We start from the raw sequence: 20,806 nt of genomic DNA on the forward strand, positions 1-20,806 counted from the left end.
GAGGATATTCAATAAATATAAAGGTGACACAAAGCACTTAAGAAGTTCTGGGGCACACATGGCACACCAGCCATCATCTTTGGGCCCTAAATTCATCCTTTCTTCCCTCTCCTGCCCATATTTTGGGGGAGCAGGGGTTTTAATGTTCCCCTTGGTAATCCCCCCAATGCTCTCCCCATCCCAGCATCCCACCACCTCCCTGCTTTGGGATGCAGCCACGGCCCTCTCCTGACAACATGCTCAGCAGCATCCCTGCTGCAGCACCCCACAGTTCCTGACACTAATCAAGGACATGGTGATAGTTTATTTATGAAATCAACACCTTGCTCTCAAGGCATCTTTGCCTTAGCCAAAACTAAGGCAAGGTCAGTGATCCTGTCCACATTCCAAGATCCTGGGCTTGGCACCCAGAGAAGCGACCCTCCATTGGACTAACTGATGGTTAATTACCTTGAAATCACAATTGGGTAGCTTAATTTCAGTGTTACATTGGATTGATTTCTTTTGCTCTTCCCTGGCTCGTTTCCATGCCACGGGACGGATTCTGGTGTATGGGCAGAGTCCGGCCAAACCCATTGAGTCCATCATGGTTCGGAAAACAGAAACCATTTGTTCTTGTCACATCCAAAGCGTTTTTGCCAGTTTTGAGACGCTTTTCCCCGCTCCGAGGAATGCAGCGAGGGTGCGATGACAGCCCGGAGTCCGTATCCTCTGGCTCTGGTGCCATCTAGTGCCTACCCAAGGGCAGCTTCCAGCCCGAGCTTCGAACTACCTGCCAGTGCCAGATTGCATTAGGAATGACCAGCATTACCTCCTTTGCAGGCTGGGTGCCGCTGAGAGCCCTCAGTTTCACCCTCGTGCTCACCCCACAGCCTTTCCATGGGGCTGGGAGAGGGTCTGACTGGGCCTGGAGCACCAGGAATTGAGGGAATTCCTCTCTTGCGCATAGGGAAAGGGATTTGGGTGAAAAGCTGATTTTGAAGCATTTTTAAGAACTCTTCTGAGCATTCTGGAGATTTTCTATAGCCCTGCACAAGCTGGGGGTGCTGGTCCAGGGAGAAACTTCACACTGGCCATCAAAGGATGGGGGAGCTCAGCATCACCTGTCCAAAAACTTGGCTATGGCATGTGATGCAGTTGTTTAGCAGGGTATAAAGCATTATAACAACACTTATTTGACTGTGAAAGAGTTATCTCCAGAGTCTGCTGGAAATCATGCTCCCTGCCTTGTGCCATCCCCAGGTGGGACTGCTTAATAATGGCCCTAATTCTTCCTCTTGCCAAGCAGATGGAGGAAGAAAACTGTGCAAAGAGGCAGTGGTTCAACACCTCCAAGTGCGAGGGGGTTTTAGTCACCTGAGACAACATTTTAGCAGCATCCTAGCCACAGGAAAGGTCCTTAAACAGTGTTAGGAGGTGTGAGGAAGGTCAGGGATGTGCCAGGGTCTCGTAGAATCACAAAATCACAAAGTGGTTTCTATTGGAAGGAACCTTAAAGCTCATCCAGTTCCAAGTCCTTGTCCCAGGCAGGGACACCTTCCACTAGACGAAGTTGCTCCAAGCCCCATCCAACCTGGCCAACACAGTTCTCCATCTTCCTTTTGCAATGAAGGAGATGAACTCAACAGTGTTTTCAATTCGCCAAGTCTTGTCTGAGACATGCTGTGAGCTGCCTTGTGAAGTTATCCATCAGGCTGTACTCACTGTTTTGTCTTCTGCTCTGTGTGACCTACACCTCCAGCATGCTCTTCACCTTCCTGCTATTGTCTTCCAATGGCTTGAATCTGCTCTGGGTCACCCCAAAGCCCACCTGCACCCATCTCCCCACCTCTGCAGGGGACACGGGTCCTCAAAACTCATGGGAACCCACCCTGACTGGTGCAAATAAGATGGAGAATCATAGAATCATAGAATAGTTAGGGTTGGAAAGGACTTAAGATCATCTAGTTCCAAACCCTCTGCCATGGGCAGGGGCACCTCACACTAAACCATGTCACCCAAGGCTCTGCCCAACCTGGCCTTGAACACCACCATAGATGGAGCATTCACAACTTCCTTGGAAAAAGAAAACAGAAAATAAACCCCAACTGAATGAATGATATTGAAACCAGGTTTAGATCTCTCTGCAGCAAGCAAGGGGCAGCACCCAGCTCTCTGGTCCCTTAATCACATCCCAGGCCTCATCTGTTATGTTCTGAGGTGGTGGCATGGGCTTGATTGCAAAAGAGGAGTCCAAGAGCTGTACTGAGACTGTCTGATGCTCACTGAACACATCTATAACACACCCATGGCAAATGAGTGCAGCAGCACAGGTAAACACCCAGTCTTCAATAATTTAAGGGAAGGCATCTGCTTACTTGCTCCAGCCTAAGTAATGCATGATCATTTGAGCAGCTTCACACCTCCCCGGAGCCACAGACATCAAAAAGCCACAAGATTGTGTTAGGAGTTAAGGGATGGGTTGAGTGTCAGGTTATTCAGTACATCCTGGGTTGTCAGAGCAGACCTGTGCCTTGCCCTGAGTACCTGCTGAAGATTGTACCCTATATACACTGCTTCACTTACATGCTTCTGGCTCCCACAGCTGGCTTTTTCCCAGGCCACATGTGGTCTGGGGACACATAGTGATTGGATTTTTCATAATTTCAGGGACTTTTTAAATGAGAGGTATTTGGGAGGCTGGTTGGACAAAGAACAGATATAGGGGTGTCCCTATATTTGACCAGCTGGTGCTCCCACATATGATTGTCCATCAGCATTTTGTCTGGATAATCCCATAGAATCATAGAATTGCAGATTAGTTTGGGTTGAAGGGATTGTAAAGCTCATCCAGTTCCAACCCCCTGCCATGGGCAGGGACACCTTCCACTGGACCAGGTTGCTCGAAGTTCCATCCAACCTGACCTTGATCCCTTCTGCCCAGGGGCTGGAATCTCTCCAAAAGCAAGAGGCAAAACTGGTGGAGCAGTGAAGGAGCCACCACCAGCTGCCCTTGATGACATCCCATTCCCACAGGACACATCCTCATTGGTACCCGTGTTGTGAGAACACCTCCATCATTCCCTGCTCGCATGCAGTGGAACTGTAAAGCTGAGCAAGTACAGCCCTCCCCTTCAAGAGCCAACCCCAAATGTTCTCAGAACCACCACTTTGCCCAAAACTATTAATTAACCCATATCATTGCTTTAATTAAGTGCAAAACAATGTTCTCAGGATGTCATTCCCTCTTCTGCCCTGAGCAGTATAGAGATGAGCAGAAGGTCTCTTCCTCTCAAGGATGTGCACCTGGCCAAGGGAACCCCAGCCAAGGAGGTTGTGTCCAGCCCATTGCTGTGTTGTGTAGAGCTTTTCTGTGGCTCTTTGTGATGATGGATCCCATCAGAGCTGTAACATGTTACAGTGATTTATAATGACAGGTATTTTCATTTGTCACACATGGTCCAGGGAGAGTGTGGGTAAATGGACCTGAATGGGGAGTGTAATCATGTGGAAAAACAAGAAAATTATCCTCTCCTGAGTCTCTGTCATACTCTGTGCCAGGCAGGATGAGTTGTGAGTGAGGATACACAACCCATTTCCCATTAGGATCTTAAAAGCTTCATTCCAGCTCAACCACCTCTGACTTGAAAGCTCCTCTTTTGGATTTACAGAATCACTACCAACTCATAACACCATGGACAAACATCTCCTTTGTATCCACAGTCACAGAGGAGGGGATCTGAATTTGCCCTGCTTCAAAATGGCAGCCTCACCCGGAGGTCCATGATGCCGAATCCAGAGGCTGTAATGATGGGGGAGAAAATGAGGTGTTTTTTTTAGGATGCTGGTGGTAACATTAGGAAAGATGCATTTCCAGGGAATCAATGGAAAATCACTGTTTTTATGGGTGACTTTGGCTTATAGACTTGGAAATTTGTACTCAAACCTGCTGATCACACATAGCTGTGCAGCAGTGCTGTCAGTACTGGAGGTCATGGATGAAGTCAGATATGCTGGAGTGGTGGACAGGACATTGGAGTTCAGCAATGTCAAGTTTAAGGCAGGCATACATGGAAGGAAATGTGGAAGTCCTTGATCATGGGCCAGTCAAAAGCTGCCAGTGCTGTGAAGCCATGGAGGAAGCCAATGTGATCCTCACTGTATATGAGATGGTGTTTCGCATATGTAGGAACCCCCCTTGAAAAGGCACCAGTTGGACTCCAGGAGTTCTGCATTCAATATGCATCACCTACAGCAACAGAAAATGAATTTGACAGGCAAGTATCACTTGTTCCATTTTCCAGCTCTGATGTGGTTGCTCTGGATTCACCCAAAGCTGCAGCTTGTAAATGTAGAAACTTAACTGAAATTAAACTTTCAGGCAGTTTTCCCTTGCCCAATACAGCTTTGCCCCAAGATTCACTGTCTGAAAGATCTTTCTTTCCCAGTAGCTGGCTCTCCATTCTGATTTCAAACTGAATTGCAAATCCAGGTGACTAACCAGCCCCAAGAGAAAGCTTCCAATGGACATTTATGAACCAGCAGTCATAAGGGGTTTCAGAACACATTTACTTTTCATACACTTCCTGGTATCAAGACATAGACCCGGGGAGGGGGTTTTGGACCCTCATCTACTGTTTAATCTCCATAAAAGGATGGCATTCACCTCATTTGCACTGAAGATCTGAAGGGGGGCTATAAGGATGCTGGGGACTATTCATTAGGGACTGGAGTGACAGGACAAACAGGGAGGTTTAGATTGGATATAAGAAAGAAATTCTTTACTGTGAGGGTGGTGAGGCACTGGAATGGGTTGCCCAGGGAAGTTGTGAATGCTCCATCCCTGGTGGTGTTCAAGGCCAGGTTGGACAGAGCCTTGGGTGACATGGTTTAGTGTGAGCTGTCCCTGCCCATGTCAGGGGGGCTGGAACTGGATGGTCTTAAGGTCCTTTCCAACCCTAACTGTTCTATGATTCTATGATCCTATGATTCTAAGATGAAAGTAAATGCGGGGCTCTTCTCAAGTTTGCACTTTGCAGGTGTGCTGCTCCTCTCCTTCACAGGCAGAAGGGAAACTGCATCCCTGTGATGCTCTGGAGAGAGCCACAGTGCTGACATTCACAGATGACAGCCCTGAAGAGGCACAACCAAGCAGCACTTCAGGATGGAGTTGATGCACGCAGCAAAGGGCACCAGTGACAGGTTCTCCACGGAAGTGGGAAACTAATGCACTTAGTCAAACCCTTCTTGTCCCTATTCCGAGGCAGACAAACTGGATTTGCAGCCTTTAATTTGCATTGCAATGACTTCACAGGGGAAAGACAGAGGGATGTGCTGAGTGCCACAGGAGGAACGTTAAGCTTTCCATTCAGTACATCCTGAAGTCTAAAGACTCTGAGTGTCCCTTGGTGATGGAGGAAGGAAAGAATCAGGAGATACATCAGCTCTCCTCTTACATGTGAACCAAATTCCACATTGCTGCTCTCCCTCAGCTGGTGATAGATGTGAAATAACATCTGAGCTTGGGGTCCACCTTCATGGCCAGACCCAGAATTTGTATTTTCAAGCTTCATGAGAACCAGGAACTCATTGGAACTGAAAGCGAACACTTCATTCTCCTTATCCATCTTGACATTTAAAACACGTTGATAAATAGTTCTCCTTATTGGCACCACTGAGTCTTCTTGTGATAAAAAAACATCAGAACTAAAGTGAACTCCCCTTTTCATTTAGAAGTGTAATGGATCTTTATTATCGCAGAATCATAACCTGGGTTGGAGTGGTACAGGCCCTTGTCCCAAGCCCCTCTCCAGGTTTCCTGCAGCCCCTTTAGGCACTGGAGCTGCTCTGGGGTCTCCCCTTCAGGAGCCTTCTCTTCTCCAGGCTGAACCAGCCCAGCTCTCTCAGCCTGGCTCCAGAGCAGAGCTGCTCTAGCCCTTACAGCATTTCCATGGCCTCCTCTGGACTTGCTCCAACAGCTCCACATCCCTCTTGTGCTGCTGCTCCCCCAGAGCTGCACCAGGACTGGAGGAGGGGGGTCTCCCCAGCATGCAGAGAGGCGGAGAATTCCTTCCCTGAACCTGCTGCTCATGCTCTCAGGGGGGGTTTGGGCTCAAGCGCACACTGAAATTGGGTCATAGGGAGCTCCTCAGTGACCAAGACCCCCAAGTCCTTCTCCTCAGGGGCTCTCAATTTATATTATTACTACTATCACTACTACTACTATTATTTCCATATGAGCTCTGAGAGGGCTGTCAGGCAGCAGGACCCCAAATTTAGCACAGTTACACTCACCATCCTTCTCTTCACTTGTGTTTGTAAATTCCTCAGCATAACTCAGTGATTCTCAAGACTGTTCATCCTGACACCACATCTCTCATGGTCTGCAAGGATCTGCACAGAGCTTCATAGCAGGTCTACACATTCATTTCAAATGTCAGTAGATCTGAGCCACAGCGCTATATGACTGTGTGAGAAAATCCAAGTGTAACACTGCCAGAGCTTAAGGCTGCATTTTGGAGATGTGACAAACAGCAGCATATTTCATGAAAGTGGAATAAGAAAAAAAAAACCAAACAGATATTGTTTAAATAATACACTTTATTTTATTTTGTTTTAAAATAGTTTAACCTTTATGCTACAGACTTGTTGCAAAAAACAGAAGGTCTCATCTTGCACCAAAAATATATATATTTATATATATAACACTCTGTTTTATTATTTTTTTTTCTCCAAAGACCATTAAATACTAGATGGAAAATGAGAACTAAATAATGAGTGTCGAGAAGAATCAGATCTTTTAACAAGAGTTGCACATTTTAAACATTTATATCCTAAGCAATGATTTGTCTTCACTATAGAAGATTCCAAGTTCACACTCCAGCAATTTCAGGAACTGCTAAGCCAGGGCTTGAGCCAATGCACACTGAAATCAGTGAAAAACATCAGCTCCAATGGGTCCTGGACAGCCCTCAAGTGCACTGGTTCGCAGCCATACAATGGCTAACACTTCTCTTTCCTGCTGAGAAGAGCAAAAGCGTCCAGGCACCTTTTGCTCTCTTAAAAAATAATAAACAAAACAACAAGAAAACAAACCCACTTCGCAGCTATCCAGTGATTGCGGTTTTCAGATCTCTACCCTTTCAAATCTGTTAAGAACAAGAGAAAATTATGTAGTGTTTTAAATAAAAGAAAACCTGCATCAGACTACAATACATGAATTGTTTAAACTAACACAGTGCACAATTGGAGGAAGTTTGGTTAGGACACAGTCATTTTTATATACATATACATGGAAGTCACATCACATACAAACTGAAAAAAAAGGGAGTTGGTTTGCATTTTCCACGGGAGGACTACAAATGGGTCCCTGCAGCTTTCGTCAAAACTCATCTTCAAAAGGCTTTGTGAAACAGGAAGAAGCAGCAACACCGAGTCACGGTTCCAAAGTTACAGCATGTGTGCTAAAAACAGCCGTTTGGCTAAAACACGAGGAGAAAAGATGGACAGCTCCTAACCAATGCAGTGCCCCAGTCGTACAGGGCTCTTCCTTCACCGGCTCCATCCAGGCACTGCTGCTTTCCTCCCTCCCATCCCCAGAAGAAGACATTGGCCACAAGAAACACAGCACACATTTTTCTGGCCATGCAATTCACTTATGTTCAATGCCTTAAAAAGCTTGAAATTAGAATAACAATCCCTTAATCTAGTTGTTCTTTAAAGTGCAGTCACAGCTGTTCTGCTTGTTAAAGAAAAAGCTCTTTGTTACTAACAATACAGGGTTTTTTTTGTTTCTCTATGTGAAAAATAGGTAACCTTATTTATTTTTCTTGCCTATAGATACAATTATTGGAAGTCAAGTAAATTCAGAAACCAGCCAACACAAAAAAAAAAATCACAACTTCCCGTGTCCTGATTACCACCAGAAACGGCAAAAAGAAAAATATAATCCAAGGATAGAGCTGTACAAAATTCCCACTAGGAACATCTGGAATACAAAGGAACATTTTAATTGCACAGTAGTCTTTAAAGTGAATGTCATCTTGTTATAGTCTAATCTTTGGTTTTCGCCTTGAGAAAGGCTCAGAATGACAGATGAGGGGCGGGAATTCCCATACACACTACAGGAATCACAGCCCTCTCAAGGAAGCAGTTACACTGATTTCAGTCAGTATTCTGGTAGACAAGTGGATCCTGGATCATACCCCCAAAACAATTCCAAAGCTAGGGTAGGAGACATGGCCCAGAGCCAGGAAAATGGTGCAGATATAGGGGTTTAAAAAAAAAACCAACAAAACAAAACAAAAAAAACACACCCCCACCCCCCCCCAAAAAAAAACAAAAACCCACAAAGATCCCAACCTCAGGCCCTGATCCTGCAACATCGCTTAGGAAAGGGTTTTAAGCACTTGAATGGCCCCACAGTGTCAGCTGCTAAAGTGCTTTGCCAGCCTGGGGCTTTGGAATTTTGTTGTATACTCAATGAAGCAAATAAACAACAGCAGAAATGAGACCTATGAGTGAAATGTTTCATTTCTCCCCTTCTCCTACTCCAGGCAAGACCCAGATACAGGCAGAAAAGTTCAGCTATATTTAAAATGGAGACAGATGCTGGGCCTTTTTATTATTTTTTCCCTGTGCTTTTGCAATAATCAGCTGCTACTAAGTCACTACTATTACTATGTTAAATCATAATAAGCAGTGGGAAATGATCAGCGAAACACAGTAGTCAAGTAGACAGAAGACAGCACTGGAAAGAGTGTAAACTGAAAAATTATTCAAGATAAAAGTCCTTTAAAAGCTGTTCAGTGCATATGTTATGGGCCGTTTGTATTAAAGACAGTCCCTCCTGCTGGTATACACCAAATCAGCTTAGGTATGAATACTCTTGGCCCAGTTTTTGCAAGTGTTGAATACCCCCAATTCCACTAAAATCAGTGAGAACACACAGCATTTCTCAAAATCACTCACGCTCACAAAGCAAAACACTAACTTCTAACAAAAAAAAACACACCTCAATATACTGATAAATGAAAAATATTCTAAAGCTGTAGGTGGGAAAAGGTGGGAGGATTTAAGTTTGCACACAGTTATTTCTTAATCTTAACACACACACATTAGTACTGTAGCTGCGTTTTAAATTTGGTGCTATTGGGTTTTAATTCTGGGAGGAATCCTCCTTGGAGAAAGCGAAACCATTTTAAATTATACTGAAATTATATACATTTGTATGAAGTTTTCATGAGTTTGAATTCTGCAATGCCAGAAGTAGGGCTTCTGAAGCTGAAGCTTTAACAATGAACTTCTGTGCCATAAAGGGGAGAAGGGTTGGGGACAGAAACATGGTGACATTGAATTACAGTAGGTATTTGCGCCTGGTATCCTCATCCAAAGTAAGGTCTACTACTTCAGGGGGTGAAGACCAATTCTGCTGGGGAGTCACAGCTGTCCATGATTGCGTTTGCTGAGTGTTAATATACTGTGAGCCTGAGCCATGCTTCCAGGAAGACACACTCTGAATCACGCCTCTCCTGGGATGCACACACCTGCAGGTAGGCAAAAAGCACCACAAAAGATTAAAGCTACAATTGGATTTAGGCACAAGATTCTTATCTGGAGTGTTTCATCACTTAGACATCTTGTTAACATACCCTTCTCCAAACTGTTCTTGTAGAGTGTGCACTGGTATAGTCCATGACATGTTAAGTACCCAGTAAACAAAGCTGAGACTGAACTTACACTTGGGGGTGGTGCGGATTAAATTATTAAGAACTGAATTCTACCAGTGGCTGTACAAGATATTCCTCATAAAATATGTTAATGGAACCCAAGGAACTTGAAGAGATTTGCCCCATCATGTGTAGCACCACACATTATCCATAAGCATGGTTCCCTGATAGCAGTTTCACCCACTGGACTTTAAAAAAAAAAAGAAAAAATTTTAAGTGGGGCTTGATAAAAGCTATCTTTCTATATGAAATCAAACCCCTCTTAAAATAAGGACATAATGATACTTCCATTACAATAATTACAAAAGAGCTCTTGTAATTACATTACTATAGCCATTACATTTGATTCTTTCCTTTGGTCTTCTTAACTGAAGATTACAAACATGCTGGGAAATGCTCACTGATAATGAGCACAGCCCCACTTCAGCAAAACATTTAAGCTTTCAGTGATTAGAGTCAATGACACTAAATCATGTATTTAAAGATAAGCACACATTAAAGTGCTTTGCTGGAGTGAGGTTCATACCTACTTATTTGCACAGTATTTTTACCTATTATATTCATCATAGATAGTGACAATTGAAGTACAAGCTAACAATAATTAGAAGGAGAAAAAAAAGAAAGACCAACCAATTTTATTATATGATGAAGTGGTAAGAATTTACTGGAGCCTTTAAGATCATCACCCCACTTCCAGCTGTAAATCTTAAAACAAAGGCTAGTAAAACTTTAAACCTGGTGCTCCAAAAGTCATTTTCCTCTTGTAAGCACTGATGGTGGCTGTAGCTGCTCCTGGCTGCATACGTAAGTAGGAGATGTTTAGCTGCTGGAGTAACCTTTTCCCTTTTCTTTGTGAATCATGTGTACTGTATATTTCAGGAAGCCAGGTTTTCTGCATTGGTCAAATAACCCTGACATTTACATTTTATTTGTTTTAACTTAAAAGTAGTGCAATTTATTTTCTTCAGATTTACTTCAGTTATGCTCATCTCTCTTGGCTCCAGTTAGAGTTTCATGAAAAAGAATGAAAAATCTCATTCTCTGAGCCCTAGCTTCTCTGACTATAAATGTCTCATTTCCTTCTCAAATACGCTATTTAGTTTTGATGTGATGTTCAGAATCACTTTTTTATTACTTCTTCAGTCTTAAAATTACATGCTTATAGTACGTATCTACAAAGAATTTGTAATAAGGGACTGGAACTCTAACAAATGAAGGATTTTTTTTTTTTTTTAAAGCTTTCTTCTAAGAAGCAGCATTTTTAAGCATAACGGACAAGAAAAGCCTGTAGCCAAAGCAAACTAAACATTATGTTTGGTCTCAGGGGCTATGGTCCACCATTCCCATTCAGAACAGTCCTCAATGCTTAAACAAACCTAATACTAACTTTTCTCCCTGAATATGATAAAAAGTAAGCTATAAACTACCTTGTGATACCTTGCAAAAATAAGTGTTTATCCTCAAACAAGTCACACAAGCTGCCAAGAGCAAAACATTCAAACAGAGCTTTGGGAACATGCTTTCCAATCTGTAGCTAAGAGAAAATACCAGGTAAAGGAAACCAAAAGAAGGATGGGGGAAGGAACTAAGAAAAATCAAAGGAAGACTGTTTTATGCACATGCATAATTTAAAAAAATTAAAATCTATTAGAGAAAAATTAAACAAACTGAAAAGCAGGACTTGTCCTAAGCAGATGCCAAGTAATATTCCAATGATGACAGATCCAGTAGCCATCTGAAAAAAATCACAAATGATGGACAAACTCTGGAGTGTCACAACTCACACCACTCCAATGACAACATAGAATATGGAGCACGATGAAAAAGACTGTGAGCAAAATAACTGAATCCAAACACCATACTAACCAAGCATGCAAAAAAATACTGATCAAAACCCTAAACCTTCTCCAAATGACAACCCTGTCAGAAGCCCATCAACAGTTTGTAACTGCAAGCCTAGACCTGCAAGACAAATAAAATTCTAACTAGGATGTGAACAACTGAAATGGATGAGTATTGAATGGAGGCAGTAAAAGCTAGTTTCTGGGCGATGAGAGATGGTTACATAAACAAAGGAAAGCACAAACCCATGCTTTAAGACTATATTTGCTGAAATTATCTCAGTACAAATATATATAAAACTGACTTTAAACAGCAACTCTGCATTAAGCTAACATTACCTTGTACATGGTAAATGTTATCAAGGCAAGGAACACAGAAAGCTTTTGAATAGGGGACCTCATGCAGAGGGCTGTACATAGTGCTAGAGAGGTGTACATAGTGCTAGAGAGGTGTACACAGTGCTAGACAGATTTACATGAGCTAGTATTGAAGGACAAGTTCACTCTGCTTATCATTAGGACAAAACCCTGGGTCTGCTGGGTGAACAGCCAGGAGAGCTACCTCCTAAGCGATTAGTATCTTCAAGCGAGTTGGCCATGCAAGGATTTTCACTATTCTAAAAGCCAAGACTAAATCTCTCTTCCTTTGGCACCTTAAAACTTCCTTTTTTCACATCCAACAGCACTGGACTGTATCCAGACTATCTGCATAGTTTCCAACCCAGGACACTGAGTCCTGCACACCTTTTTCTTCCTCTCCTCAAGAAAGATGCAATGAAGGGACAATGAGGAACAACTCTGTTCCTTGTCCCTCACACCCTTGTTCCGCCTCCAAGCATCCACCAGGCAGCAAGACTAGTTTCAGAAAGAGTTTACTTGTTTACTGTTTTAAATGGCTTTTATTCCACCAAATTAACACTCCATACTATGTGAAAATGCCAATCTTGTTCAACTGCTACGTAATAATTTAAGCCAAGGAAAGATCGTAAACTAAATATGAAAAGTAACATCAAAAAAGCCTATCAAGAACAACAGCTGAAGCACAGCTGGACAGTTTTGTTTCTGAGCTTGAGAGAAACCTCTGGCTTTTTCACCCTCATCTACTCTGAACTCTCTCATATCTTGAAATAAAACCAAGATTCATAAGGATATGATTTTTAATCTAAAGGGGCTATCTTATGACATTAGCCATTGAAAAAAATGACAGTATTAAATTATTAATTAAACTGGAAGCTGATTAAATGCTTAAAGTAAGTGAATATTCTGAAAGCAAACAAGAACCCATATAGTTTTGTTTATGTATTTGCATAGCCACACTATGCCTTTAAAATCTGTATTCCTGATGTACATATATTATCTGGTATCTCAATATTTGGTATCTCAGTACTACCTATGTTCAGCCTGTTAACATTTGATAGTAATCGCAAGCTTAGTCTGAATACTTATCAAGTTGGTAATGTTCTGAAGGAAAACAGATTTTGACATCACCATGATAAGCAGAATGATAAAACCAAGTGGAACATTTGCTATCTTTGGCGCCTCAGTCATGGGTGGGTAACTACAGAAGTGTAAGTCAGCATGTTTTTTCTTTATTAATTTTGGAAATACAGGTATTCTGAGAAAATGAAAGAAATATTAAGAGCAAGAAAAAGGGATTCATACCTGGCGTGTTCTTGAACTCCAACAATCTCTACTTCACTATCAGAAGAGGCGATATGAATTTCTTCATTGATCTGGACATTACCAGAAGAAGTTTTGTCACTTGCAAGGAAGCCTGGATCCAAATGACCTACAGATGGGGAAAAGGCAAATACAGCTAATGTTTAATAGTTTACACAACTCAGAAATCAGCTGGAAAAGGAATTCCTCAAGCACCCCCAGGTCCTTTTCCATAACAGCTTTCCAGCCACTCTTTCCCATGCCTGCATGGGGCTGTTGTGGCCAAGTGCAGGACCTGGCACTTTGCCTTGCTGAACCTCATACCATTGGCCACAGGCACAACTAGTGAAGCCATACTGTGACACGTTAAGTAGTACTTGCATGAAAACCAGAAAACAGCCAAAATCATTGTTTTACAGAAAATAATTTTTAAAATAATTATTTTAATAAAGAGATGTAAATTCTATTTAATTATTTTTCCTTAGCAACAACAAAAAAATTACTTCTACTGTCTCTCTGTAGCAGTAATCTAAGGGACACTGCTGAGCCCTGAAGCAATGGCAATACCTGCTTCTTGGAAACCACTCACTCAACTGTACCACACGGGAAGAATCATTTTTGTAGCAGGAAATTTGAGATTAGATGAATATATTATACATGTCTAGTTTGACTGGACAATATTCTAAGATGAGGAGAACACAGTAACAGTCCACAGAATTTCAAAGGTGTGTAAACATGCAAAACTGATTTATACCCCCAGCTGGATCAAGAGGACACAGAGAGAAGAAATTTAAGTTTGATTTAAGTTTAAACAAGCGCCAGAGAAACTTCCTAGTGATAGCTTGAAGTACTTGGGAAAGACGCAAGCAAATAGAGGGGTAGAGACCAGGTTGTATGTTCTGGTTTTAGAAAGCAAAGCCCCTTGGTGCAACATGGGGGGTAGCTAGGGAAGGAAACCTGTGTGCTGCCATGTACCCAGAGGAGGAGTTTCCACCTCTCAAGACAAAAGAAGATGGGTCAGCTTAAAATGAAGTAATAGCACAGGAGACCTTTTCTAACATCACATTTTAGCTGAACAATTGACAATTACCACTGACTGCCAGAAAGTCCCAAAATGGGTCACAGATCTTGCTTTAATAGAAGTGACTGGGCACACTGTGAAACATAAAATGAAAGTGCTCAGAGGCTTTGATTCATGTGCTGGCCATGCAAACTGGGAGATTTATGTGATCACCACCCCAGCGATTCGCATCACCCCGCTCCTGAATATCACTGCTGCTACAGCACAGGCAGCATGAGAGTAACACAAACCCTTGTGTGGCTCTTCTTGGTCCTTGATCACCAAATCATGCAAGCTGGTACAGATATCGACCTGCCTTAACATGTTGTATTAATGTGCTAAAGATGTAACACCATTCTGCACCCTTTGCTAGACAGGGTAATGTCTGGCAGAGGGGCAAAGCAGACTAAATAACCCCAAAATAAATCCCCAGAGGTATAAACGGAATTTCCAACAGAGCTTTCACATATTGCCGTAGCTTTAAGCTCAGACAACAAAAATGTAATTAGCAGTAAAGAAACTATGATTAGCAGAGTAAATGCTGCAAGAGTAGCTGAGGGTAAATCAGGATTATAGCACACAGATGTATTTACAGACTCTGGCCATACAAACTTCATGCCTAATAACATGCCTACGCTGTTAATTTCTTTGCAGGAACATTAGGATGATGCCCAAAGGAGATGTTTTGTTTGCCCTGCAATATCAGTTCTTGCAAAACAGCCCAAATATTTGCCCATGCACAAAGACGTGATAGTGTGTCTTAGTAAGATTTTTCACTGAAATTACGCTCATGTTGTTATTTTCCCATGGGAACAATCATTTAATGTCTGTTAAATTAGATACTGGCTGAAGATTATAGCTGTGAATGAGATGCAAGTGTTGAAAACTCTCCTTTCCAAATGTGCAATCCTAGACATGATCAGAAAAGGCCAGTACTGACAAACGTACAGTCACAAGTGCACTGAGACTACAAGGCTCTGGGGCAAGGTGTATGAAGGAAAAGAGATTAATTCTTTCAGACATTGAGATGGCTACAGCAATAGAAGCAAATCCGCATGGACACATTCCCATAGAACCAGGGATGACGAAGTTTCTTGAAGCTTTCTTTTACCTCGTCCTTGCAAGTCCCCATGGATATAGGTGGAGGAAGGAAGACAGATCTCCTCCAGCTGCATTGCAGCACTGTACTCATAAGCAGAAAGTGGAACAAAGCTTGATAAGAAACTTAGGCTCCTTTGAAGTGCCAATCTATTAGTGCTAAAGCTAATTTTAGGTGTTCTAATATCTAATAAATCACTTAATAAAGGAGTTGGCTTTTTAGGGGTCAAACAGCTATGCATCAATCAGCCGATACCCTGCACACAATACCACTGAGCTTGTAAAACCAGCTATCTTCCAAAAGCAACAACATCCAGCTACAGATCACAGTGAAAATGTGACAGAGACTCTCATATTCAAATAACAGACTTGTCCACTCTATCATAATGGAAGATCTTTTTCCAAATCAGCCACATGCTTGTAGTTCTTTAAACTTCATAGACATTGAGAAGTACCTAAGAGCCATCAGGACACTTCCAATGCAGGTACCCTTTGGCTGGCTTACATTTGGAAAACATAGCATGAAAGAAAACTCTGCTATGCTGCAGCACTGCAGGCAATACTCTATGTCTTTTGCAGCTAAAAATCTTAACATGGGCATTAAAACCATGAGTGGAAAGGAAGGCAGTATGTTAGCATATAAAACTACAGGATGAAGTTGATAGGAAGTACACCGTTAGGTCTATGCATGCAGAACACAGTAACATTTAATCCTGTGGTTTAATTCTTTTGTTAGGGAAGAGTTGCAGGCAGCAAGAGAAACTGAACAATTTTTACGAACTACACGAACTCCTCTGAATTCTCCCATAGTCTTTCTGCTCTTGCTTTCCTGAAAGAAACTTCTTTGCTGTTTCTTGATGCTAAACCCATTTACCAACATCTTTTCACCCTTCATCTTTATCTGGTGCTGATCTGTCCAATTGTCTAAGTTACGCTAGAAACTCAGACGGAAGATGGGAATGATTAATGCTTGCATTTCAAAGAAATAAAGATACAAAGAAGAAAAAAGACATACACAATTGCAATACTTAAAATGAGGTTATGATCAGTTTCCTAGCTGATGGTATAGGTCACCATAATCAAGTATTCAATACCAAGCTGAGCTCACTTAAAATTACAAAACCATCTAATCCACAAGACCTAAGTTCCAAGAAGTAATTAGAGGGAAAAGAAAGAGAAAAAAAATAATGAAGAAAACTACTGTTAGTAATACATTGCAGCAACCTTTGTCTATTTTTATCATTTGTATTTTAGAACAAATGTCAGGCATTTTTAATAAGCACCTGTACTGTTTTACTGCAAAATCCACACAAGGAGCTTTTCAAGCTTCATAAACTATGAAAATACTGAAAGCAGGAAATGGAGAGACACCAACTGAGATGCTGGAAAAAATGTCAAAGAATTTAAACAAACCTGTATCACCGGTCAGTTCATCTAGCAGCCCTCTGGTTCTCCAGGCAGATCCTGAGTCTTGATTCCCTAAGGAATTACTGTGCTCTTGCACTACTGCAGCTGCCAACAGGTTATCCACATTTACCACTTCTGAGTCTGAATTTGTGTCTGATATATCATAATGAGGTATGACAGGAGGTCCATCTGCAGAAGGAGAGAAAAACAACATGGATTAGAAGTAGGCATACTGTGAAAGAAACCTTTAAAAGCACAAATGATTTGTTGAAGGACTGATGCCTTCTCCTACATGAATCTCTTACAGAACTATAAATTTTATGAATTCTTAACATTTCATTTAATGAATATAGTCTGAGATTACAGAGACATTTTATCCTTTCATATACAGAAAACACAAATGTAAGAAAACCATGTTTATCGATGTATCAGTAATTTGTGTATTATCTTTTTTACATTAACATATAAATATCTCCATATATGACAATGTTAGATTTACAGTATTAAAAGGATAAAACCTTCAGTTTCAAATGTAAAAATAGTTAAGTTACAGGACATAAAATTTGGCAACACAAGATATTTATCTAGAGGATTTTACAGAACTCAAGTGACAGCTTACATTACTTTAGGGTTTGTTGAATAAAACTAACTTTGATATAACTGACCCAGTGACAATAAACTTAACATTAGGCAACTTCCCTTTCATAATGTTTACCTGTTAATGGCAGGGGAATTTTTCAAAATGCAGTTTTTTGCTGCTGTTTTTTTTTTTTAAGATCAAGAATATCAAGAAACAAAACTATAATGTGCAGTGATAAATATGCTTTTAATTCAATATGATTACCATATATATTTTTTGCCACCAAAGTGAAGGGGAGAAGCAGGAGAGAAAGCTGCTTACATGAAATCTATTCCTGAGGAATAATAAAAAAGCTATTTTTGGTCTATTTTGTTAAGATGGACCATCTTCTTTGTGAGGAATGAAAATCCTAACTGGAAAGCATGCTGCAAACACAAGAGGCTCAGAAAAGTCAAATTCAAGACAAAGACTGATATGGAAGCAGAGAGAATGGATGAATGCTGCAATTCTGAAAGGATGCATATTTTAACTCGAATGCCTTGTCTCAGCAACAGCTTATCAACTAAGAGTGGACGAAAGTGGTTGGAGTTCCCACTCCCCACATGAAAGAATCAAAACTTTCTTTGGGCCAAGACTTCATCCACAAAAATGAGTATGAAATAGAAACACAAGTTGGGTCAGAGCTCAGCAGGTTTGCCACTGCAGTTCTTTAACTGTAAGGAAGTTCTAGCAGCTGAGGGTCTGCAAGAGATTTTTGTTACGGGTATGAAACACAGACAGTGTAATTTGCATGGAATAATACAAAATAACCATAAACTAGTAATGTGTTTAGGATGATAGGAGCTTCAGAGTTATAGAATGACTAAAGAAATCTTTAAAAGTCACAAAGAATAAAATGAAAAAACTTTTCAGAAAGACTGGCTTCTTTTAGAAGTGTTAAGTGGCTGTTGAAGACAGAAAAGAATGCGATGATTTAAAAGTTTCAAATTTATTCCTCTGAAAGGCTGTTTCAACTGAAGTTTTTAGGGTGGGTTTGTCTGCTCATGGGTTTTTTGGTTGGTTTGGGTTTTTTTTGTAACCTGGTCCCTGAAACATAATTCAACACCCCCTATTTTAAGAAATGCCTATTTTGTGATTAGCAACAGACTTCACTAAAGAGTGACCATATTGCTTAAATCATACTAAAGATCAGTTTTGCAACAAGGTATGAAGAAATGCGCAAAATATTTCCAATCAGACCTGCCTCCAACACAACAATTTCATATAACAATGTTATATTAGGAACTTAAAACAGACCAAACAAAAATAAATGGGTAGTTAAATACCAATGTATTAAAGACCAAACTGTTCACAACATGAAATGCTGATGATTATGACTGAAAAGGAAGTCCTGATAATTAACTGAAAGGCAATATTTGTCTTTTCAAAAGGCAATTACAAAATAGTGTAACACAAAGTTCAAAATTAAGCTGCCTGATGTTCAGTTAATTATTTGTGACAGCTGATGATTAAATTACATGCAGAAAGCAAGAACTGAACTGAATCATGAGAAGCATGTTTTCTTTCAGCCTTATAATCAAAGTTCATCGTGAACATATATAATGTGATCTATAAAAATAAACAGTTGAGTGCAGAAGATACGAGGGTCAAGTACAATATTGACTATATGACCATTTCTTCAATAGGTTATCTAAGATTTCAGGAGCTATGTACTGTTCCTTCAGGTCTTTGTTTCTCTCGCTTCTGACTGAGATCTTCAAAAGCAGAAGCAAAATTTGATTTTAGATAGACATGTCTACACAAGTGAAATTATATTTGGACAAAAGACACCAATAGTCTCAAGTCAAAATTGTACCACTCCTACATGTATAATCATGCAAAAATGTATAATGAATGTATATACATGCAGAGTGATATTCTCATCACCTACCCATAGAAATTACTTGTGTGAAAGTCTTCATCAGTAGGAAATACAAGCATAAACTTGTTATCTGTAGCTCCACTCCTGTATCTTCCACACTTCCAAACAGCACACCTTATAACTTAGCTTAAATTTATTATACATCAAACAGACAGAAATATTTTCAATATAATTTACACACTGTACTTTCATACTTGTCAGTGCAATAGCCACCAATTTAACCATACTGAAAAACCGAACTCCTTATTTATAGAGAAATCACAGCAGAGGTCTATTTCTGCTTTTCTCAGCCTTGCATTTCAGGATCAGATCTGGAAATAAAAGGCTCCTGACACGAGGGTTATCCATACCTATCACCAGTAAATGACCAATGAGGCCAAAATAATGGCCTCAACACTGCAACAACTCCTAGGATTACTAGCACGTGTAACAGAAGAAATAAGCAATAAATTCATGTGTGTGTTTAAAGCAACCCAAACAATAAATAAAAGAATAAGTAAGTTGTAGACAACTACAACTAGATGAAAGCTGCAGCAAAGGCACATAAAAAGATTATCTAAAAAAAAAACATTTCCAAAGGCCTGTTTCCTTTTCAGTGCTAAAAGGATGGGTTGGGAGGGGTTAAATCTGGAAATAAGTAATACTTCCCCAACCAAATATGTGACCATTCTGTGATGTGATGCAAAGTGAATGTGTGGTACCAAGAACTAAGGACAATTGGCCTAAGCTAGGAAATAAATGGAAAAAAAATGCTGTCAGGTTAACAATTAAGGGAAAAAAATAAGGAAAATTAAGGATTAACTACAACCACAGTTGTACCTTACCATCTTTTCTTTACATGAGAGCTACTCCTAATTACTGACTGTCACAGGATTTCAACAGATAGAAAAGCAGACACCAAAACAAACCATGCCAGAATCAAAATTTAATGTAGCACAATTAGGAGGCTCAATGGTCAGTAATTTAAACCATCTATTTAAGAGAAATTGCTTCTTTCGAGAAGTCAAGGGAGCTGTAAGACTTACATTTGCCTGGTGATAAGCTTTAATTCACTTCTAAAGCAATAAACACTTGAAAAAGGCAAGGCTGAAAAGTTAATAAGTACCAGCAGCAAAATACAGCTGTTGACATTTAATGTTAATAGGGGGAGGAGAGACTGCTTTTCTTACTTTTCTTTTAAAGAATTCAGAGGCAGAGGTCACCACAGGGACAGCATTTCCAAGTGTCAAACTCTCCCTAAATTTACACAGCTCATCAAAACTAACCCAACTCAGGACAATTGTGTCAGAAGCCACGTGTACAAAACCCCAGGCCTAATAACATCTTTCATTTTAAAGCCTGCAACGTAGAAAATTCAGTTATTTCTTCTCTGCTAGCCATTCTCATGCTTTTCATTGAGCCACATCTCAACATTCAGTCTAAACTGTTGTAAGATCCACACTCCTATTATCCCTTAATTCATTATAATGGCAGCACAAGGAAAAAGGGGGAATCAACCGTAAAATTTCAGCTGTAGGGTAAAAGCAGTGATCC

The 20,806-nt window shown here is 40.7% G+C and overlaps 2 protein-coding genes across 1 annotated transcript in view; one reads left to right on the forward strand and one right to left on the reverse strand.

Moving 5' to 3' along the window:
- Positions 1-20,806, forward strand: part of LOC133267870 (proline-serine-threonine phosphatase-interacting protein 2-like) — a 349,308-nt gene that overhangs the window by 232,151 nt on the left and 96,351 nt on the right.
- ARK2N (arkadia (RNF111) N-terminal like PKA signaling regulator 2N) overlaps positions 1-20,806 on the reverse strand; it is a 195,673-nt gene that overhangs the window by 141,229 nt on the left and 33,638 nt on the right. Inside the window, exons 3-5 of the mRNA XM_061450556.1 lie at positions 16,779-16,961; positions 13,211-13,337; positions 8,301-9,524 (exon numbers count right to left, since the gene is read on the reverse strand). Of these exons, the coding sequence (XP_061306540.1) occupies positions 9,335-9,524; positions 13,211-13,337; positions 16,779-16,961 (500 nt within the window). The 3' untranslated portion in view covers positions 8,301-9,334. The remainder of the gene's footprint in view (positions 1-8,300; positions 9,525-13,210; positions 13,338-16,778; positions 16,962-20,806) is intronic.

This window comes from Pezoporus flaviventris, unplaced genomic scaffold (assembly GCF_033815535.1).
Source record: "Pezoporus flaviventris isolate CSIRO_AGI_PZ_B2104156 unplaced genomic scaffold, CSIRO_AGI_Pfla_v1 ptg000010l, whole genome shotgun sequence".
NCBI classification, from domain to species: Eukaryota; Metazoa; Chordata; class Aves; order Psittaciformes; family Psittacidae; genus Pezoporus; species Pezoporus flaviventris.